This window comes from Carassius carassius, chromosome 15, assembly GCF_963082965.1.
Source record: "Carassius carassius chromosome 15, fCarCar2.1, whole genome shotgun sequence".
Taxonomy (NCBI): Eukaryota; Metazoa; Chordata; class Actinopteri; order Cypriniformes; family Cyprinidae; genus Carassius; species Carassius carassius.
Genome location: NC_081769.1, coordinates 19,651,176 through 19,674,746, shown reverse-complemented (window position 1 = coordinate 19,674,746; position 23,571 = coordinate 19,651,176). Strand labels below are relative to the sequence as shown.

Genomic DNA, 23,571 nt, shown 5'->3' with positions numbered 1-23,571 from the left:
ATCACACAAAGATATTTGCGGTGTGGCTATTTCTGAAACCCTAAAAGTGATAGTATATTTAAACACGTTGGTCTTTTGTCATCTTGCACAAAAATAAATAAATAAATAAATTCAAATAAAAAAAAATAAAAACCGAAATAAAATGAGTTGGACTATACAATTCAAAGTGCTGTGAAATGCATTAAGCCTACAAGTTTGCCTTAACTTTTCAAAACATAAAACACTAAATAAAAGTTTTATATTAAACAATGTGTGAAACGAAAAGTCAGTTTGGTGCTAACCTAAATTTAGCTTAGTAGTTATTCCAGATGTTACCAAGTAAGTCTTCTAGAGAATTTGGTGCTTGCACATTTATGTGATTTTTTTTCTATTTATTCTCCACAAATGCCAATGCATAAAAATAAGTAGTAGTTATAAGAATAAATGATAAGTGGAAATAAAAGTAACAGTCTATGCTGTCTAAATGAGAAAAAGTAGGAAACCTATATGATGCACATTATTAAAAATAATAGCTGCTCTGAGATAACATTATTGAACAAAAAAACATGCAATGGCTTGGACTACTATTAGTACTTGCTCTCACCGGAGAGTGAAGGATCCCTTTGCTTAAAATCAGCCTCCCTTATATAGCTGACCCATTTATGCAACTGGACTTTTGATTCAAAACTGAGTTATATCCCTTTTGACAATGTTCAGATGCATGTAGCAACTATCCTGCTTTCCTTAATAAAGTGATATTGATGTTTATAATGCAGAACTAAATCTAGAATTAATTTTTCTCAAAGATAATAAAGGCATAATAATCATAGCCATTTGTATTTCTATTTTTGATCCTTGTATAGCCTTCATTTGCCACCTGTACGCTCCCAAAAGAGCTAATGATTGATCTGCGATTTCTTGGAATAACCAATGGAACAAAACCCACACCGATTTCACCACACTGTGCCAACCACAAGTAACTTTTCTTGTAAAGTTTTGTTTCTGTCCACCTCCTTTTTAAGTAAAATATTTATTTCATTATTCACTTGGTGGACATCATTTTTTAACTTATTTTAAAAGTGAAATGTCTTTCTAACATAATGCAATGCCCAGCATAAATAATGAACAATATCTCAATAAAAGTGTCCTTACCAGTCTGTATGTCCTAGAACACAAGTCGGTATCACTCTTAGAAGGTTAAAAAATTAACCCATTGAGGTTCCTGGAGATTGCAACTGTAGGGGAACCTTAAACGTTCATTTTTTAACCTTTTTGAAAAGGTTCTAATTGGAACCTTCAATTAATGGTGCATTAATGACCCTCATCAGTTCCTGTTTTAACCTTATCCTTAATAGCAATAACATTATTATTATTATTAATATTGTTATTATTAATATTCTATATTACTAATATAATTTGATGATATAAACCATGATTGTCCATAAACTGATTAATACAAAAATATGTATTACAAACAAACCAACAAACACATAAATAAATAAACAACAATCCATATCATGCATTTATATATAAATTCACTTAATAAAAAAAAACAACTGGCCATTGTGGTATGTTGGTTTTGGCATTATCATACATTAAACAGTTTTAAATAAATGTCAGGGTGTCTCTCAACTTTGAAGCATATTCAGTTTGGAAGATGAAGTGTAGAGCTGTGTTCACATCGTCTGCTTCACAGACCTCCTCCCCTTCCATCATTATTTCTAAAAGAGACTCTGGATCCAAGGCATGTCCCTTTAGAAACAGCACAGGGTTGTGTGTATGTGGTTCCTGAACAAGGAGAAAATAATATTATACTATTACAATATTTAGTAGTTAACGTGACATGTATTATTATATATATATAAAAAAAAAATTAAGACTAAAAAAATGAGTCAGTAATAAATCTTTGACTTTTTTTGAACCTGTCACAATGTAATAGAGGCGTTGAAAAGAAAGATGAGACATTGTAAACTATATTAAAGATAATAGAGAGTGCAAGTGGTCATGAAAATCTAATCGTTTTGGTTGTAAGAATCCCTTACTAAGACTCACCTTACTCTACATCACTTTGAAAAATGTAATTAATAAATTGTAATCAAAAGTACTGTATATGACCCCATTAAAGGGACATTTTGTCGTAATTTACTCTCCTTGATGTTAACATGTATAACTTTTTTCTTCTGCAGAACACAAAATAAGATATATACTGGGGTCCAAAACAACATGTAAGTGATTTTCAGTGCCATTCTTGGATAATAATTTCTTTCACAGAACAAAAGAAAGTCATACAAGTTTGAAACAACATGAAGGTGAGAAAATGATGACAGAACTTTATTTTTTGTTTTATTCGGTCTTGCTGCTGTTACTGTGGAACCTACAAACAGTTTCATAGAATAATCCTAAAAACAAATGTTTAGAATAAATCCTAACCAAGAGAAAGTGTTGAAAAAGAAACATTTATAGATTAAATATTATGGATACAAATACACTCACCTCATTTTAATAGACGTGGAAACAGCAGGACAGCAGCAACCACTGTGACCTTTAATTGAAAATTTGTTAAACTGAACATGGCATACTATGTTTCTGATCATTGTAATTCTTAGCTTTAGTGTTCATGCAAATCAGTGATTTATTACCTTTGTGAGCCAAATCAACACAGATTTGTTTTTCTTCGCCCAACTTAGTAACAATATCTACCCCAACTGCTCTTCTTTGGCACTCGCTGATCACTGTTTGTGCCACTAGGCTCGGTCTGTGACTCTTACCCCAACTGACCTTGACCCCTTTTGATACAAATGTTGGCCAGATAGATCCTCCATCTGCAAAATAAATAAATAAATAAATAAACATATACATGAAACATTCTCACAGGAGAATAGAAATGTAAGTATTGAAGTCTCACTTTGTTTTAGCAAACCTACCTCTACAATGGTTGCCATATTTTAACGGACTCTATGGCGCCCCGCACATGGCATGCAGGAAAAAATAGTAGGCTAAATTGTGTGCACAATTTACTAATTTGTTCCCTCAATGTACTAAAATGTGCACACGATTACCATTGCGTTCCCTCGATTTACTATTTCGTTCACTCGATTTATAAATTGTGCGCATGACTTACTAATTCGTTCCATCGATTTGGTAAATCGTACGCACGATTTAGCAAATCGAGTGAACACAATGGTAAATATTATGAATTTGACTTAATCCTTCATTTTTGGGAACATTTAAAGAGTAACTAAACCCTAAACCAACTTTTTTTAGTTAATGATCTGTAAGAATTGTGCTTTATTGGTGCTGTTACTTGATTCGAGTAACTTTTTTGACATTTGAGTATAAAGAGTTTTAATATATGGTGTAAAAACGAGTGCTGCCCTCTTCAGGTTGAACGGTGGCTAATGCAGTTGATTTTTCCTATTGGATGTTTACGGCGGTACGTGACGTAAGCGGTGGCAGGTGGTGTAAGCAGTTTCCAGCTTGCCACACCCTTGGCAGTATAAAACTATCTTGTTCCATCAAAATCACTGTACCGAGTCGGGAGGAGTTGGAATTGCGAGTATTGAAAATGATCAGGATAGAGTATTTTAGCATCTATTTAGCATAGCATTTATATAGTTATTTAGATTATTTCGTGTAGCCTATGAAGTTAATTAGCATAGTTATTAGTGTAAAGTTAGTATTGTTAGAAGCATAGTTAGTAGCATAGTATTGCATCAGTTAGTATAGCTTCAAGTTAGCGTAGATTTATTTACAGTGGTCAGGATGGTACGTATGTGTAGTGTTGCTGATTGCGATAGCACTGCTAGACTGCACAGTTTTCCAGCAGACTTGAAATTTAGGCGCCAGTGGTTGCATGCATTTGGCCTGGAAGGCTGTGAGTTCCTGCCTAGAGCTGGAGTGTGCAAACTGCATTTTACGCGGGATTACTTCTCCAACGCAATGGAGGTGGAAATGGGCTTCTCCACACAGCTTGCACTGAAAACCGACGCAGTGCCTTACTCAGAGACTGGCCCCATTCTCTCTTGCGCGGCTGCTTCGCTAGCATCGTCGGATGTCGATCACGATGCGGGAGTTAAGACAGCAGTTTGAGCCAGTGGCTCAAATTGATATGGCTCAGGTCCTGGTCCTGTGTTCACAGAGACCTCGACATCCTCCACTTCAGGTGAAGGTCGGGGAGAAAAGTCCTCTACTTCAGATGAACCCTCTGTTGCAAAGCTACTTGCGTCACTACAGTCACTCTCCATTTTAGTGACTCTGACAGCAGCTGTCAATTAATCCGTCACTGCGGGTCTCAGGTCCACGCCCCACTCGCTCAGCCCCGTCCTCGGTTCGTCCCCTCTATCTCCGCTGTACTCTGCCCACTTTTCAGCATTTTTCAAATATTATATAGTGGGTGGAGTCAGGCTCTGAACAGGGGTTTAGTTACCCTTTAAGCACTTAGGTTCATTAAAGTGTCTTCATCAATTTCAGTCTCTGATTAAACAACAGGAGTCATAAAATTTAAAGTTATAAAGTTAGAGTTATAAAGGCAGTTATAAAGTACATACAAACAGTATTATTTATTTTAATTCAACATAACTTTACTACCTTGATAGGGACAACGGTGTCTCTTTTGAGGATTGATGATAATAGCGCCCTGCAGTTCTTTTTTGAGGGGAAGTCGTGGCCTAATGGTTAGAGAATCGGACTCCCAATCGAAAGGTTGTGAGTTCGAGTCCCGGGCTGGCAGGAATTGTGGGTGGGGGGAGTGCATGTACAGTTCTCTCTCCACCTTCAATACCACGACTTAGGTGCCCTTGAGCAAGGTATCGAACCCCCAACTGCTCCCCGGGCGCCGCAGCATAAATGGCTGCCCACTGCTCCGGGTGTGTGCTCACAGTGTGTGTGTGTGTTCACTGCTCTGTGTGTGCGCACTTCGGATGGGTTAAATGCAGAGCACAAATTCTGAGTATGGGTCACCATACTTGGCTGAATGTCACTTCACCTTTTTTTTTTTTTTCTTCGTGAAGGAAGTAACGTTAGCAGCACACGACCAAGCAATAAATGTAGCTCGCAGCGCCCTCTGTTGGTGAAAATAATCAATACACGAATGCTCTGTTAACCAGCAGGCTAAAATCTTTACAAATATCTTGAAATAAAACATCTGAGAAAAGGTCTTGGGGTGTAATCATGGTATACGCTGAATAATTAACTCTGGACCAGTAAACTGACTTAATATTGTGGACTCATTAAAATCGTGTGTGCTTAAATCTTCTACAATTATGTGGCCCATCGTCATTTATCCACTATGTAATACACAATTATGGCATTACGTAAATGTTATTTTCATAGCTTTTCAAAAAGGTCATAGTTTATTTGAAAGGTTTTGTTGTCTTACCTCAGATATTCTTGCTGCTCCCCTCAGTGTCGCTGCTTGCGCTTGAATGTAATGGTTTTTCCACGAGACCTCTGATCATGCGCCAAACAGATTCAGTGCTTTACGTTGCAACTTGCGTATTAACCCCAGAAACCTTCACCCTGGATTAAATGCTTTTTGTTCGTTTTTATTCTCAAAATCGAAACAATATAATAATAATAATAATAATAATAATAATAATAATAATCAATTACTAAGAAAGAAAGAAAAATAATCTTGCTGATGAAACCTTGAATAACAAATAGGCTAGATATGCTTCAGATATGAAGGAGTACAGAATGACATAATGGTGTTCCTCAACAATATAACCACGTGCCCAGCCTGATCATGTCTAAAAGGTGTTTTGCCAGCCAGATTCATTAAAATAAGATTTAAAGCTTGAATTTGGTATCGGGAAAATCTAAAGGATGTACGGCTGTAAAATATGACTATATTAAACAGACTAAAGTCTGTTTTTAGGAATAAGAATTTCATTTCACCCTCTCAATTTAACACAGAATAGCTTCTTGTTCATTTATGTACATAAAACTGAATGTTGATTTTTGTGATTTTTAATTTGTGTTCTAAAAATTGACAACAACATGGTGCACTAAAGATTATTCTGCAATTTAGAGATATGTGTGGTCATGGTTCAGGTGTGTGGTCATGGGTACAGGTGAAACACATTGTATCAAATCAAAATTTACTATTCTACAGGCCATTAAAACCATAGCGGCAAATTTTCTCCTATCTTTGTACACAGTTCAAGTCAGTCAAATTTTACTATGCCAGAGGTGGTATTTTTTTGTACATGTATTGGCACTCTTTGGCCTCTACTGTTTTTGGCTGTAACAAAAAAACCTTTCTGTAGATCTGACTGTTCATTAGTATGATGATCAGTCGGCTAGTGCAGGATCGGATGCTGCAGAGACATCTTCCTGAGGGCAGCAGAGAGAGCAGTTTGTGGGACGGGTGGCTGGAGTCACTGATGATCCTCTGGGCTTTCCTTATACACCGCCTGGTGTAGATGTCCTGGAGGGAGGGAAGCTCACCTGCAACAATTTACGGTTGCCAGCGGTGCTGTTTCCAGACCAGGCAGTGATGCAGCCCGTCAGGATGCTTTCTATAGTGCATGTGTAGAATGCTCTGAGGATGCTGGGGCTCATTCCAAACCTCATTCCAAATCTCAGGAAGAAGAGGCGTTGATGTGCCTTCTTCAGCACTGCGTCAGTGTGTATGGACCAGGTGAGATCCTCATTGATGTTAACGCCGAGGAACTTGATGTTGCTTACCCACTCCACAGATGTCTTGTCGATGGAGATGGGTGTGTGTTCTCTGCTGTCTCCTGAAATCCATCACCAACTCCTTGGTCTTGTCGATGTTGAGTGAAAGGTGGTTCTCCTGACACCTTTTAGTCAGGGTGCTCACCTCCCCTCTGTAGGCCGGCTAATAGTTGTCGGTGATCAGGCCTATCACCGTCGTGTAGTCAGAGAATTTGACGATGATGTTGGAGCTGTGTGTGGCTGCACAGTCGTGTGTGTATAGGGAGTACAGGAGTGGATATGTGAGTTTGATAAATTGATGTCATACATTTTATGTAGGCAGGTTAGGTACATGTAGACCTTCTTGACAAAACCAAGAGTAAATGCCATTTCTCAGACAACAATTACATTTGAATATTGAGTCAGAAAACATAATTTGAAGTAGGCTTCAAAAATCAATAAACTAAGATACAAATACAAATAGATACTTGTTTCTGGCAGGTCTTTGAAAGGTGTCACCATGCAACCTGCAAAACAAGAATAACAAGTTGGTGAAACAATTTTAATTTGTTATGAGTTCAGTTATAGCATGATTAATAATCATATAATAACATCCTAAGCTCTTACCTTGTTTCTGCAGATGTTGTTCAAATGCATTTTGCCTTTGTATAATCTTGTCACATTTAAAACAATACCAGTGACTTCTTTTTTTATCAGTTTTTTTTTTCTTCACAAAAGCATGGTACTGTGAAAAAAAACTGGAAGCGTAAAATGCCAGTAATTTATGATGCAACTAATATTAAAATGGATAAAATTCAACAATACAACAATGCACCTAAATAATGCATAACTGGCAAAAAAAGCTGGGAGTGAGTATATAATTATGTTTATATAGTTGCAATTATACATCATATTTACAGTTTATATAATGTATTATTTATTACATTGGTATACACAATCATACCATTTTAAAAATGCAAACACGTCAGCACTGGAGGCCTGTATATTATACTAACACTACAATGTACAGAGTAGGCCACTATCACTGCAAATTATATATTTAGTAATAAACAATTAGCACATGTCACAAGTTTTATTGACACAAACCACTCTCCACTGACACATGCCACTTGAAAACAGCTGAACTGTCCAATTTTCATTGGCATGTGTCAGTGGAGAGTGGCATGTGTCACAAGTTTTAGTGATGCTTTAAGTGACTCATGCCACTTGTAATGGCATGTTATGGCCACAGTGGGGCACTGAAGATGTTTGAAGGTAGAGTGATTACAAGGAAGAAGGAGAATAAAAGTTATCTGCTTACATCCTGATAGTTGTGTCCTTGAATACAAAGTTATAGAGGAATGATACATGGTGTCAGAGACGAATAACCCACGACAGACAGAGTCTAGTGGTACAGACAAAAAGTCGGAGCAGCTTTAATGATGTGTAGAGTGAAAACGCGGGACCTGTAGAGCAATAACAGCTAGCGGCAAGCTAAAAGCACACAGGATGGACCACATATTCACTATCACACCACCGGGATCATTCGACTTTGAGCCAAGCTCGTGGCCCTCATGGATCAAAAGGTTTGAACACTTCAGAATGGCGTCTGGACTGAAAGAAAAAGACGGCGCATACCAGGTGAATTCTCTCATCTACACAATGGGGTATAAGGCTGACGATATTCTGAACTTGCTGCAGTTGACGGATAAGAAAGAAAAGGACTTTGACAAGGTAAAAAAAGCCTTTGATGAACATTTTGTAGGAGTACATAATGTAATTTACGAACGAGCCAAGTTCAATAAACGATGTCAAGACGTCGGCGAATCTGCAGAAAACTTTATCACCGCGGTGCACAAGTTAGCTGAACTTTGTAAATATGGCGTCTTACGTGAGGAAATGATTCGAGATAGAATTGTTGTCGGCATACGTGATGCTAAATTGTCTGAAAAACTTCAGCTCAACCCAAAGTTGGATTTAGCTACAGCTATAGTTCAAGTGAGGCAGCACAAGGAAGTGAAAAAGCAACAAGCTGTTCTGCGGTCAGCTGATTCACCAGGACAAATGGATGCACTGTCTCATAACAGTAAAAGTCTGGCTCATAGAAAAAAATCTTTCCAACGCGGAAGCTATTCTCGGCCTCAGTCGACCTCATCAAAGCCAAAACAGTGTGGGAAGTGTGGTAAAACCCCAAAACATTCATGGACTGAATGCCCAGCAAAAGATGTTGAGTGTAGAAAATGTCAAAAGAGGGGACACTTTGCGGCAGTGTACAGATCAGCTCAAAAGATGGATTCAATTGAAGTGGATGAGGCGGCTTATCTGGGTGCGGTTGACTATCCACAGTCATCCACATGGACTGACATACTCACCATAAATGGCAGCCCGTTGCGCTTTAAAGTAGACACAGGTGCGTCTGTGACGGCTATCCCAGAAACAGAATTCAAACAGGATAGATATGGCAGACACTCAGCGCTGTGCAGACCCCTGCTGGGCCCCGCCAACCAGCCTCTGGACGTAAAAGGGCAAGTGCATGCGGTCATTCAGAGAGGGGACAGAAAGATTGAGGAGGAGGTGTTCATCGTCAAGGACCTGACCATACCCTTATTGGGCCTCCCAGCTATCCGCAGACTACAGATAATCCCTCAGCTCAATAGCATTGACGATGCAGAAAAACACTTTCGCTCCACTTACCCCGAGCTATTTAAAGGGCTGGGTAACCTTAAAGGGGAGTATAAAATTAAGCTGAAAGACAACGCGGCACCCTATGCCCTCTCGGCCTCGCGACATGTGGCCATTCCTCTCCGGGCCAAAGTCAAAGAGGAACTAGACCGTATGGAGAAGATGGGGGTCATAGCTCGGGTAGAAGAACCGACTGAATGGTGTGCGGGCATGGTCCCCATAGTGAAAATGTCTGGGAAAATTCGTATTTGCATGGATCTAACCCGTCTGAACGAGAGCGTCATCAGAGAGAGAGACATCTTACCGGCAGTGGATGAGACACTGGCCAAGCTGGAAAGAGCCAGAGTCTTCACAAAGCTTGACGCGACATCAGGCTTCTGGCAGGTCCCACTCCACAAAGACTCCATGCTGTTAACTACGTTCATCACACCAGAGGGGCGCTATTACTTCAAAAGGTTACCTTTTGGTATATCATCGGCACCCGAACACTTTCAAAACTTTCAACTGATTGAGTCCAATGTCACGCTGATGATGTCCTGGTCATAGGAAAAGACCGGGCAGAGCACGATGACGGACTGCACAGGGTGCTACAGAAATTCAGAGAGGCTGGGCTCACTTTTTAATTGAGAAATGCCAGTTTGCCCTGACAGAGATCCGTTTCCTGGGTCATGTCATAAATTCTCAGGGCATCAGAGCTGATCCAGGAAAAATAAAGGCAATCCTGGAGATGCTAGAGCCAAAAGATGTGGCGGATGTTCGCCGTTTCATGGGCATGGTGAACTTTGTAGGCAAATTTTCGCCACGACTGCCAGATCTGACAAAGCCCATTCGTGACCTGTTGAAGACGGAGAACAGCTGGACATGGGGAGCACCCCAACAGAAAGCATTCCTGGAGACAAAAAAGTAATTGGGATCAGAGACTTTGTTAGCCTATTAACCTGTCGTCTTTATTTCTAGAAGTCTGAGCAAAGCCGAATCAAGATATGCCCAGATACAAAACGAGGCTTTGGCTGTGACCTGGGCATGTGAGCGCTTGCGTGGATACGTGAGTGGACTGGACTTTACCATAAGAACTGATCACAAGCCACTCATAACACTTCTGAAATCCTCTAGATGACCTCCCGCCGAGGATTATCAGATTCAGACTCAGGCTGCTCAGATTTAACTTTAACATTATCCATGTTCCAGGTAAAAATCTGATAACAGCTGACGCCCTGTCCAGAGCACCTCTTCCAACCGCAGCCACAGAGGCGGAGCAAGACCTGGAAAGAAAATGCAAAGCTTACCTGGACAGCATAGTTGAAAGCCTGCCAGCCACACCAACAAAACTGGAACAGATTAAGAGTGCACAAACGTCAGATAACACCTGCAAACGTCTCAGCCGATACATTGTAAATGGATGGCCAGGACACAGACGAGATGTGCATAAGCAGCTGCTGCCCTACTGGCCCAATAGGTCAGTTTTGCATGAAAGAAGAGGACTGCTTATGAAAGGAGAGAGACTTATAATCCCTGACTGCACCAGGGACATCAAGGTATCAACAAATGCCTAGCCAGGGCCAGAGAATCAGTCTGGTGGCCAGGCATCACGTCTGCTGTAAAGCAAATGGTCGAGAGATGTGAGATTTGCGTACGTGAAGCTCAAACACCAGTCGAGCCTCTGCTCACAACAGAACTACCAAACAGACCACAGAGGGTTGCTGCTGATCTCTTCCAATGGCAGAATGGGAACTATTTAGTTGTGATAGACTACTTCTCTCGCTATATCAAAGTTTGCTCCCTACCTGGCAGCACATCAGCAAAACAGACTATTGCCAGACTTAAAGCTGTGTTTGCCAGATATGGATGCCCAGAAGTGCTTGTCACGGACAATGGTCCGCAATTCTCCTATCATGATTTCGCTCAGTTTGCACAGGATTATGACTTTGCCCATGTGACAAGCAGTCCCCGTTACCCCCGCAGCAATGGGGAGGCTGAACGGGCCGTTAGAACAGTGAAGCCTCTCTTAGTGAAAGAGGGAGATTTCCACAAAGCTCTGCTGGCCTACAGGGCCACTCCATTGGCACACGGGAGCTCCCCAGCACAACTGCTGATGGGGAGGAGAATTAGAACACCAGTCCCCATATCATCGGAGCAGTTCGCTCATACGAGGTGGAGACCCTGGAGGGAAAACGGCTGCGACGCAACCGTTCACACCTCAGGGAAGTTCCAGTGCCTCCAGCATCAGGTGATATGATGGTGACTAGGTCAGGGAGACGGTCTAAGGCTCCTGAGAGACTGGACCTTTGAATATGAAACACATGCATACAGACCACAGAGGATAAAAAAAGAAGAAGTAATTTTTTAGTTTGAAAAGTGAAATGTTCATTAGAAAAGTCATGTTCTGATTTATTGAATTTTCCAGTTAATTTAGGATAAGGTCTACAAAAAGGGCTACTGTGAAGTAAAATATCTTCTGTTCATTTCTCTTTGAACGCTTTTAAGTTTGAAAAAGGATTTGAAGAATCTCGTAAAATCATAAGTTAAGTGAGTGAAATAACTAAGTAGCCATACTGTTGAAGGTATTGCGTTATTTAAGGGTTCTGTTAAAACAGTTTCATCTAAAAAGGGGAGATGTAATGGCATGTTATGGCCACAGTGGGGCACTGAAGATGTTTGAAGGTAGAGTGATTACAAGGAAGAAGGAGAATAAAAGTTATCTATTTACATCCTGATAGTTGTGTCCTTGAATACAAAGTTATAGAGGAACGATACACCACTCTCCACTTAAACATTATTTACAAGTTTATTATTTGTTTTTCAAACATGATGTCAAGATGTGACACTGAATATGAGTGGCAGATGACACTGATTGTTGTGCAATAGCCTACCAGTGCCTTTGTATATGGGTGATCACGCAGACTACCAATTATTCGATACACACAACAGAAAAAATTATCATGGATCACTACGAATACCGTAACACTTGTATCCGTTACTGACTGTTATCCTTTATTTGTGTTTGACGCTACTTGCACGTCGTTAGGTGTCAGTATAAATTTTACATTGTCCAGTGCCATATTACTTTAATATTTTATATAGCAATATATTCATTATATATAAATTAAATGTAATTCAGTTTATAATTGTAAACTTTTTTTATGGCCTCTGCATAGTCTCTATATTATTTTATAATTACAAATGATACAACTGTCAAATCTATGCGAAAAAAAAGTAAAAATTTGTTTTTTACGTATTTACGTATTTTAATGCATTGCAAAAAGCAGGCTACTGGAAATAAACTTACAATTAAAAATACACAATAAGAGGCATAAGACACATTTTAATCTCAATATAGTAACTCAATATTTGTTGTACAAATGAACTCCGTGATGTAATAAGACGTATGTTTGACAATAAAATACTGTTAATTAATTCAATATCGTTCTGCCATTAAGTGAGTGTCACGCAATCTACATTATGCAGCGACACCCAGCAGCAGGTGTCAGTCACTACCGAAGGCGCGACATGCACCGCAACAACTGACACATGACGCAGTCTATTGACGTGTCACAGCTTTTAGTGACACATGCCACTGTCCAATGACACATGCCACTGAAAACCGACATGTGTCAGGTTTTAGTGACACATGCCACTGCATACTGACACATGCCACTGAAAACCGACATGTGTCAGGTTTTAGTGACACATGCCACTGTCCAATAACACATGCCACTGAAAACCGGAAGTGTCACTAAGCATAGTGGCATGTGAGAATGACATGTGCATCAGATGTCATGTCACATAATGTTGGAGAATTATCATGGATCACTACGAATACCGCATTAAGACTTGTATCCGTTACTGTAATCCTTTGTTTTTGTTTGATGCCGCGTGCACGTCGGCAGGTGTCAGTATAAATTTAGCATTGACCAGTGCCAGATTATCATTATATAGGCTATTTTGTATATTATATATATTTTTTATTATATATAAATGAAATGTCATTCAGTTTATAATTGTAACTGTGTAACAATAAACACCATGAGCATGTTTCTTCTGGAGATACCTGAATGTTTTGTCAAAGCATTTGACTTTCTGAAGACAGTTAATAAGTACAAACTTTGTTTAATATAGCATAGACTTACATTATGTTGCAGACTTACATGACATTACAGACTTCAAGGTCAAGCACACTTCAGAATGGTTGGTGTAAGTTTTTATAAAGCATGTTAGAATAGTAGACATCATAATGGTGTGTGGCATTTCCTCATCAATTTATATTTCAATGTAGCTAATTCCTGATTGCCAAGAATCAGTTAGTGGTTGCACATTTGATTAATTATTTTTTTTATTTTTTTTATGGCCTATGCATAATCTCTATATTATTTTATAATTACAAATGATACAACCGAACTGTCAAATCTATGCAAAAAAACAAAACCCAAAAAAAATCGTATTTACGTATTTGAATGCATTGCACAAAGCAGGCTACTGGAAATAAAATTACAATGAAAAATACACATTAAGAGGCATAAGACACATTTTAATCTCATTATAGAAACTCAATATTTGTTGTACAAATGAACTCTGAGATGTAATAAGACGTATGTTTGACAATAACATACTGTTAATTAATTCAATATCGTTCTGCCATTAAGTGAGTGTCATGCAATCTACATTATGCAGCGACACCCAGCAGCAGGTGTCAGTCACTACCGAAGGCGCGACATGCACCGCAACAACTGACACATGACACAGTCTATTGATGTGTTACAGCTTTTAGTGACACATGCCACTGTCCAATGACACATGCCACTGAAAACCAACATGTGTCACAGGTTTTAGTGACACGTCACTGCACACTGACACATGCCACTGAAAACCGACATGTGTAAGGTTTTAGTGACACATGCCACTGTCCAATCACACATGCCACTGAAAACCAACATGTGTCACAGGTTTTAGTGACACGTCACTGCACACTGACACATGCCACTGAAAACCGACATGTGTCAGGTTTTAGTGACACATGCCACTGTCCAATGACACATGCCAATGGCATCTGTGCGTCAGATGTCATGTCACATAATTTTCAAACTGCTGTTGTCATGTTGAGCATAAATATAAAGCCTACTGATAAAGGACACCGTCAACAGTATTGACGGCAAAATAGACTATGTTTGACAGGTGCAATATGCCAGTGTGTCACCGGCCTAAGGTTTTCAAAAGGCATCACGTGAGTGTGAACATCACTACAACTAGGAAAAAAACGATTGTAATTCAAACACAGCTCCCGTCGGCATTTAAACAGACCTTTGCTCTTAACTCCGATCGGTCCAACGCTATAACGAAATCTGAGCAGGTCTAAAAACTGAAACTGTTGATGCTGCACTTTACACTTTGGAAAAGTTATATATATTTTTAAATATGAGCAGGCCTACAAGCTGGGATTGGTAATGCTGCACTGTAATCATAGTTATTTATTTATATTTTTCATTATATTTTATTATATGATATTGGTTTGAGACTGAGAGTATTTTATTTAGTGGAGAACTTTGCAGCAGTATTTTATTTCTTATTCTTTTTTTATTTTATTATAAATTATATTTTATTATAATTTGTCCTTATAAACTGTCCTCTTTATAATTATGGAAATGTGTGAATGGTCATTTAGATTGCAATTGTAACAATAGCTGTAACTGTTTAAAAGTTAATTTTAAAGATCTGTCCACAGTGGCTGACACACGTCAAAACAAGTCAAACCTAGTATCCTTATGGGTTTTTAAAAGCCTAACCAGGGACTTGTTATAAAAGAGCTTACAAATGGAGACTGCTGCTCACAAATGTGCCTGTGTGAAATGTCTGATTAAACATTTCTAAATTTTTGATAGAAGATAGGGACTCAAGAGACACCTTGAATGGTTTAGCTGCCAAGTTGATTCAGTTGAATATTTTCCCATGTCATGTTTATTTAAAGTCACAGGTTTGAAAGAATTTTGTAACATTTCAGAAAACAAGGTTACTTTCAGCCAAGATTTTACAGCTTATTTACTAATGGAAAATAATGCAGTCACAAAGAGTTATTCATCAGTGCCCACTTTCAATGAAATGTTTCACTTTAGTACAACTTAATATAGTTTCTATAGTCTGAAATAAATTGGAAATACAAAACACTCAGTCACCTCTAATGTGCTCATTTTCCAGTTCCTGGATTTGACCACTTTGTTTAAATATAAAAAAGAGCTAAATCTGATTACAATTAGGTGTCTTATCTTCAAAACTCAAGAGCATGACATGATATAAATAAATAAATATAAAACATTTTCTTTCTTAGTATATATTTTTCTTTAAGGAGCGCATATCAACATTTACCCTTCATGACAGATATGTAACCAAAAAGTCCCCTTTTTAAATAATGCTGCTAAGAACACCTTAGAAAAATAATAAGAAACATTTATTAATTCATGATTTGTGAATAGTTTCTTAAATAAAATTATTTGCAATAACATCCTAAGCGATTTTGTATATTATGGTTAAGCACATGCTGAAGTCACACACTGCTTGCTTATAAAATTAATGTAAATATGCCCTTGAAAATTATCTCAAGCTGTGGAGTAGACAGAGTATAAAAGAAGGGTCTTAAAACCTTCAGAACACACCACTCAACAGCTTCAACATGAAGGCTCTCATTCTTCTGGCTCTGTTCACTGTGGCTTGTAAGTAATGGGGCAGGGGAGATTTATACTGGAATTAATACAGATATCTTAAGGTTTAAAGTAAGTAAGTAAATAAATAAATATAAATAATTCCAAGTGCTCTGTTCAATTAATTTTTGTAAAATAAAAATGTGACACTAAAACTATATACTTTCCCAGATGCTGCTCCTCTGGATGAGGATGACAAAATCGTCGGCGGATTCGAGTGTACTAAGAATGGTGTTCCATACCAGGTTTCTCTGAACAGTGGTTACCACTTTTGTGGTGGCTCTCTGATCTCCAGCAGCTGGGTTGTGTCTGCTGCTCACTGTTACAAGTCGTAAGTGAAATATGATTTTTTTCCCTTTCATGTGCTTAGTATTAGGGAGACTGGAACTAGCTGTCACATTGGGAAGTTTTCAAAATCATTCTATCTCAGTAACTATAATGTTTGCAAAAAGTTCTTTAGATTTGAATTAAGAATTATATTTCAATGAATTTTACTATATAATAAAGGAAGATTAGTATTTTCTATGTTACTCTTAAATTTTTATGTGTTATAAATTGTTGTGTGATTCTATTTTTCAAACTTTTAATTTCTCTGAGAGCCATTAATAAAAAAAGGCAAGTTTACACTACGTTTAAAAGTTTGAGGTCAGTAACATTTTATATAAATAAATTAATACTTTTGTTTAAAAAGGATGCATTACATTTATAAACAGAAAAGTAAAGACACTGACAAATAAATGCGGTTCTTTTGAACTTACTAATCATCAAAGAATCCAGGAAAAAAAGGTTTCCACAGAAATATAAAGCAGCACAGCTGTTTTCAAAATTGGTAATAATGACAATGTTTCTTGAGCACCAAATCAGCATATTAGAATGAGTTCTGAGAATCATGTGACACTAAAGACTGCAGGAACCGCTGCTAAACATTCAGCATTAACAGATCAAAAACATTAAAACATCTTACTGCCTGCAAATGTTTGAACAGAAACGTGACAGTAGTGTGGTTATTGGGTTAGAAATCTTCAGTAGCTTTACTGTAGTCATGATTCTACATATGTATATATATATATATATTTACCTTTCAAAAATAAATTACCTTTCAAAAATAAATTCTACAAGAGGCACATAAGTAATGAACCATTAACAATCAGAATTTTAGTCCAATACAAATAAAATGCAGAAAGTTGTAAAGGAGTTTAAAGTTTGTTGTTTTCTGTATGAACCAATAATCACTTACTCATCTCTGTTCTCAGCTCTATCCAGGTGCGTCTGGGTGAGCATAACATTGACGTCTCTGAGGGCACCGAGCAATTCATCAGCTCCCAAAAGATCATCAGACACCCCAGTTACAACAGCTACACTCTGGACAATGATATCATGCTGATCAAGCTGGCCAGCTCAGCCAGTCTGAATGGCTATGTTCAGACCGTTTCTCTGCCAACAAGCTGTGCTTCAGCTGGTAGTGAATGCCTGATCTCTGGATGGGGAAACATGAGCGCCACTGGAAGTGTGTACTTCATGAATAACACTTCATAAATAAATCTACAGGTCATCTTAGAACAGCACAGCGAACACATTCAAACTCACCTATAGTGAACACTTGATGTTTCCTTAGGCAACTACCCCAGTCGTCTGATGTGCCTGTGGGCTCCTATCCTGAGTGACAGTACCTGCAGAAACGCCTACCCTGGTGAGATCACCTCCAACATGTTCTGCGCTGGCTTCATTGAGGGAGGAAAGGACTCCTGCCAGGTAAGATCACTGCTAGTTACAGCGTTAAGGTCATGCCAGTAGATTTAAACATGCTTTTTTTTACTTCTATTTCTATGATTTCTATGTGGTTTGCAGGGTGACTCAGGTGGCCCAGTGGTGTGCAGCAACCGACTGCAGGGTATTGTGTCCTGGGGTTACGGTTGTGCCCAGAGGAATAAACCTGGTGTCTATACCAAGGTCTGCAACTACATCTCTTGGATCAACAACACCATCAACTCCAACTAAGGCCCCACAGATTCCGATCCCATAATCATGGGATGTTGCAATATCATTTGGCAAACATGAAATAAACATCTGAGAACAAACATTAAAGATGTTTGATTGTATTATTTATTTTTAATATAGATACCAGTTTTATGAGATGTTTTAATATTAATTCAAATGACAATTAATTTAGTTTTAAAGTCCAGACTGTTATACAAGCGATATGAGCAGAGATATGAAACCTTTTTGCTAAATGAAAGGTTTTTTTTGAGGGGCGGTTGTGATGTGATATGGAACATCCTTGATAATTTTCTCTTCATACAGAAAGCATGATTTTGAGCAATGCCAAGATGTTTAATCTTATAACAGCAATGTCTTCAGGGGGTGGTGTTGGCGCAGTGGACAAGACACACGTCTTTGGTGTGAGAGACCCGGGTTCGAATCCACTGTGAGACACCAATGTGTCCTTGAGCAAGACACTTAACCCCTAGTTGCTCCAGAGGAGTGCGACCTCTGACATATATAGCAATTGTAAGTCGCTTTGGATAAAAGCGTCAGCTAAATGGATAAATGTAAATGTAATAAAATTCAATTACAGCACCAACACTAACAGATATCTAACTCAACAATAGGATTGATAAATAAAACAATACTGTCCATTACAGGGAATTTCTAGTCCATATGTATATATATATATTTTTTAATTGGGTATCAGCACATCAATAATGATAGCACAAATGAAAAACAAATATACAACAAACATTTTCACAAGTTTCAGAAGTATGTGATTACCATGCAAATGTTAATCACACACTCAATGAAAAAAAGAAAAGAAAACGTTTACAGAATATTTATATTTCTCCTCGGGCATGTTCCAAGTAATGTCCATGCAGTTCTATAAGGTTGGAAAAACAAGCATTACATTCAGTGCAAATTAAGTCACCAGTTGTGTCCTCATTTTTCAATATGGACGGTGACCGGCTTGAACCATTTAATTCTTCAATTGCTGAAAAACTGTCCTTAGTGTGTTTTTTAACCATGTGCCCCTCATTACTCTGAAAATTAGTTTTGGTGGTGCTTGGAGCTTCAGTGTTTGATTTGGACTTTTTTGATAGTTGTATGTGAGAGGGACCAAAGTGTGATAACCGATGAGGCATTTCTCCTCCATTTGAACGGGGGAATGAGAGTAGCTTCTCTTGCCTCTGATTACCACAAAGGCTGTAATCATAGCTTTGACGCTGGAGATGGTGAGATTGGTGTTCCTTTGTCATAAGTAGCTGGCCTCTCATTGCTATTGATCCTTTATCTACAGCCTTGTGGCGGAGCTGATGGTGGAAAAGCAAGTCCAAGTTCTCAAAACTGGCGCTGCATGTACCGCATTCATAAGGATGCACAGCGGACTGATGGTCATTGGTGTAATGCGTCTCCATTGGATCATTTGTGCAATGAACAACTCCATGTCGCTTAAGAATAACCGCGCTTGAGAAACCTTTTCCACAAATATCACAAATAAAGGGCATAGCTGAGTGGTGCCACTCTTGCTGGTGGTTCCTCAACTTTTGTGCATTTGAGAATGTGTGAGGACAGAAGGGACAAGTATGAGCATTAAGTACTGGATGCTTCTGCAGATGTTTATTGTACAGTCCCACAAATCGAAACCCCTGTCCACACTTGGGGCAAAAAAAGCGCCCTCTTTTTTGTCTATGCAGCCTCTGATGAATCCAAAATTTGTTCCAGTTTTTAAACACCCTGTTGCAATCAATACATGTGAAGCTTTGATGCCGTGAATGAGTGAGCATATGGGCTCTCAGTCTTCCTACATGCTGGAATAGTCGTCCACATTGTGGGCAGAAGTACTTTCTCGGATCTGCTTTGTGGTGCGTACTGTTCAGTTGAGATACAAAATAGCTGGATTTGATGGGCTGACTGAGTGAATAGAGCTTATTCTTAGAGTCATAAACAGTGGTCCCCATGACCTGAAGAGGGCAAGCAAGTAAAGAGGAGCATTTTTTGAGCTTCTTCGGAAAGGAAAAATCTTTTGAAGGAGATTTAACTGGACTTGCACTGCAAATTTTCGGAGGAGTTCTTCTTTTCAAGGAGTTTTTGGGTTGTAATCTGTGAGGTGAACTGTAAGAAGGCTTTGTTTTTGCGTGCCGGATGGAAATGCAATGCTTGTTGTGCGTATGTAGCTCTGAAAGAAGACTAAACGTCTGCTTGCAGCGGTCACAGCTGTAACGCTGGGTATCAGTGTGTCCTTGCAAATGTAATTCATACTCATCTCTTGTGCCAAAGCAACTTTTGCAAAGATGACACCTGAAGCTGATAACACCATCCAATTCCATTTCTTTCAAGGTGGCATGAGGGTTTGTTTTACCCTCACAAGTGTGTACTTTTAATGGCCCTATCTGAGAAAATCCCTTTCCACATTTTGAACAGAAGTAAGGTCTTATAGACCAGTGTACTCTCTCATGGACACGTGCCGTGCACGCTTGAGTAAACGATTTGCCGCATACCTTACAAGAGTATGGTTTTTCTCCACTGTGAATACGAAGATGGATTTTGAGGACAGACTTGTAGCAAAAGACTTTGCCACAGATCGGACATGTTTGGGATTTCCCTTTCCCTCTTCCTCGCCTTCTCCTTTTAGGGGTGATTTGATAACTATGACAGTCACCTTCCAGTTTATCGGTCATGGTTATTTCTTTCTCATCCACAATTTTCTCAGGTGTGGCTCTATCTTGTATTCTGTGTTTCCTACTTTTGGATTTATGGACTTTGCTGTGGGATCGAAGGTTGGAGAGTTGAGCGAAGGCTTTGCCACAATCCTGGCAGGTGAAGGGCTTCTCACCTGTATGAACACGCAGATGAATAATATACGCTGAGGCATGATTGAAAGGGCGCCCACAATATTCACATTTGATAACGTTTTTTTCTTTGCGTGGCCTTCCGCGAGAAAAGGAAGAATATCCACGTTTATGTTCTGTGTTCTCCACACTTCTTGCCTCAGCATTGGCTTCAGTTGAAAGTATCTGGTTATTGTGCTCTGAATTTGCCTCTTCGAAGGCATCATCCAATGTTACATCTTTTTCGTTTAAAGAGTCAGAAGGTGAGGCACCTTGATTTCCAGTGTCCAAAACACTCACATCTGCAGTGTCCTCATGTATTTTTTTGTCAGAATATTTTTTGCATTGGTTATCACTTTTATTAGAGCAGGACGTCTCAAAGATGGTTTCCTCGGATGTCTGGACAGTTGAACAATGGACTTCATTATTTTCGGACTGACTACTTGAGATTTCATCTGTTGTAACAGACATTTGAGGGTCAGTATGTGGTTTGTTTAATTTTTCATTAAGCAGCAGTGATTTTGGTTCATTATCTGTGGTGCTGGAAATACAATCAGAATCTGTCTCACGGTCTTCCGAGAATTTCTGTGTATCAGAGTTTAATTGCTGTGGAAATTTATCTACATTTACTTCACAGGAGCTTTTTTCTCTCTCTTTTTCCACAGCATTGCAGGGCAAGGAGTCAGGAAGGACATTAGTGGCTACAGGCGATGGTTCTGCCACACTTCTGCTTTGGGAGTTTAAAGCCAGACCTTTTGAAATTAATTCCCCCATTCCTCTCTTCACTGATTGTTCCTCGGTGTCAGCCACATCAGATTTGGTTTCATTCTTCTTGGCCTCTCCTTCATGCATGATGTGCAAATCGTCTGCCGTTGCCCAAGTTCCCTCCCCCCCACTCAAGCTGAAACTAAACTGAAGGAAAAAGAATAGAAGACAAGACAACCTATTATAAGACGTACTGCAACTAATACTAAGCAGCATCAGAACTTTAGCAGCTGCTTCACTTGCTATCCATAGAACAGTTAAAAGATAAAGATAAACATACAAAACATTTTTTTTATATTACCACACACACACACACACACACACACACACACACACACACACACACATATGGAATAATTTGTACTGGCATGAAATAGTATTGCTGTATTATGGTTTTGGATTTTGATAGCAAGACAGCTAGTATTTCCATAAAAGTATATTTCCATATAATAGGCGACTCAAATTTAAAATAAAACATAAATAATATATAATTATGTATAAAACCTATTAAAAAGGGGGAAATGAATGAGTAGGTGAATACCGCATTATTATTATTGATGCGTTTATTCATGCTTTTATTTAAGCGATTCATTCAAAGAACCGGCTCATAAGAGTCATTCGTTAGTTTATCGAACTACAGCAAAGAAAACAAAATGTAGATCTGTGCATTATTCGTTGTCTTTGTATTTTATTAGTTATTTTCTAATCGTTTTATTTCGTGATGTTCAATACAGAGTGCAAACGGACAACAACTCGGGTAACGCATATTTTCCCGTGCAGCAGTTGATAGCGGCACAGATGATGGCGCTCTGCAGGCGTTCGCAGCCACAGGCCATTCCTGCCTTTAACAATGCACGTTCCTGTAATCCTTCATGCATGCTCCGTTACAGTCAGCCCTGCATCTACCAACACAGCACAACCTGTCCTCTAAGAATGGGTTTATTCTGTAAAGCGAAATGAGCGTATTTAAACATTACAGGATTGATGTGTCTGTGTGGTAATTCACCGCCAACGTTACCTGACGATGTACCTATGCTATCGGATAATTTCAAATCCTCAAAACTAATTTTTAAAAAAGCACCACTTACGCAAAATTGCCCATTGTTTGCTCGACTGTTAAGATTCTGCCTCTATCTTGTAGATAGCGCATGAGAAAAAGCAAGGCAGTTTGCACCAACCTTTCATGCTTTCTTTTCAGCACCAATGTACTACGCTACAGAACAGGAGCCAGGACGCATATATACCAAATAAATTGAGTTTCCTTTTCCGTTTCCGATAAAAGCCTCTAGGCATCTCTCTGAACGTGTGGTTGAATAAAGACAATCACCGAGTACGCAAATAAATAAATGTTAAATCATTTTAGTTTGACTGCATTTAACGCCCAACATATGATGTCATACCTTCATTTGCATATAAAGGATGGGTATCAGTATGAATTTTATTCGTTTTTATTAACAGTAAAAAAGAAATACATTAAAATGTTTCATAAAACAAAGTGTTTTGACACACATGGTAAACAGATTACACCTGCAGAAATGGTTTACATTTAAATATGAAATTATACATGAAAATGAATTTCTAAATAAAACATATGAAACCATAAGAAGCAATTAAACTTACTACAAATATCGCGACAAAGGGGTGATCTGATGCTGCATTTAATTTACACAGAAATAAGTATCATGTAGATTCATTTACAGGCATCACAAACTAACAATTAGCAGTATTTACATAATGTATTAATCAAAGTTAATGTAAAATTATAAATATAGCCTACTACTATTGATCATTGTAAGTTGTACTGAAATTCTATCCTTGCAAAATGTAAACCCATGTTTTTCATGTTTGCTATTGTGTAAACTAAATTTAACATACAGAAAGTTGTAAAGCATTGCCAAAATAATCTTTACACAAGCACTACCACATGACAATTAGAAGACAATTAGGTGTCCCTCCTGAGGCTTTATATCAGATGCAAATTT

At 38.6% G+C, this 23,571-nt stretch overlaps 2 protein-coding genes across 2 annotated transcripts; one reads left to right on the top strand and one right to left on the bottom strand.

The window, feature by feature from the left end:
• Nucleotides 1-15,909: 15,909 nt before the first annotated feature.
• LOC132158421 (trypsin-3-like) lies at nt 15,910-18,089 on the top strand. Its single transcript, XM_059567836.1, has 5 exons — nt 15,910-16,016; nt 16,176-16,335; nt 17,258-17,511; nt 17,620-17,756; nt 17,853-18,089. The coding sequence occupies exons 1-5, from the start codon at nt 15,977-15,979 to the stop codon at nt 18,000-18,002; spliced, it is 741 nt and encodes a 246-aa protein (XP_059423819.1). The 5' UTR covers nt 15,910-15,976; the 3' UTR covers nt 18,003-18,089.
• Nucleotides 18,090-18,576: 487 nt separating this feature from the next.
• On the bottom strand, nt 18,577-23,383 carry LOC132158420 (zinc finger protein 615-like). The gene is made up of 2 exons (XM_059567835.1): nt 22,678-23,383; nt 18,577-21,736 (listed from the first exon to the last, which is right to left on the bottom strand). Exon 2 carries the CDS (start codon nt 21,674-21,676, stop codon nt 18,833-18,835), a length of 2,844 nt encoding a protein of 947 aa, XP_059423818.1. The 5' UTR covers nt 21,677-21,736; nt 22,678-23,383; the 3' UTR covers nt 18,577-18,832.
• Nucleotides 23,384-23,571: the final 188 nt, after the last annotated feature.

Bases quoted from the DNA above. Each gene is read 5' to 3' on its own strand.
- LOC132158421 (XM_059567836.1), top strand. From the start codon at position 15,977: ATGAAGGCTCTCATTCTTCTGGCTCTGTTCACTGTGGCTT. The intron at 16,017-16,175 runs GTAAGTAATGGG...ATACTTTCCCAG, and splicing joins GGCTCTGTTCACTGTGGCTT to ATGCTGCTCCTCTGGATGAG. The intron at 17,512-17,619 runs GTGTGTACTTCA...ATGTTTCCTTAG, and splicing joins AAACATGAGCGCCACTGGAA to GCAACTACCCCAGTCGTCTG.
- LOC132158420 (XM_059567835.1), bottom strand. From the start codon at position 21,676: ATGCATGAAGGAGAGGCCAAGAAGAATGAAACCAAATCTGATGTGGCT.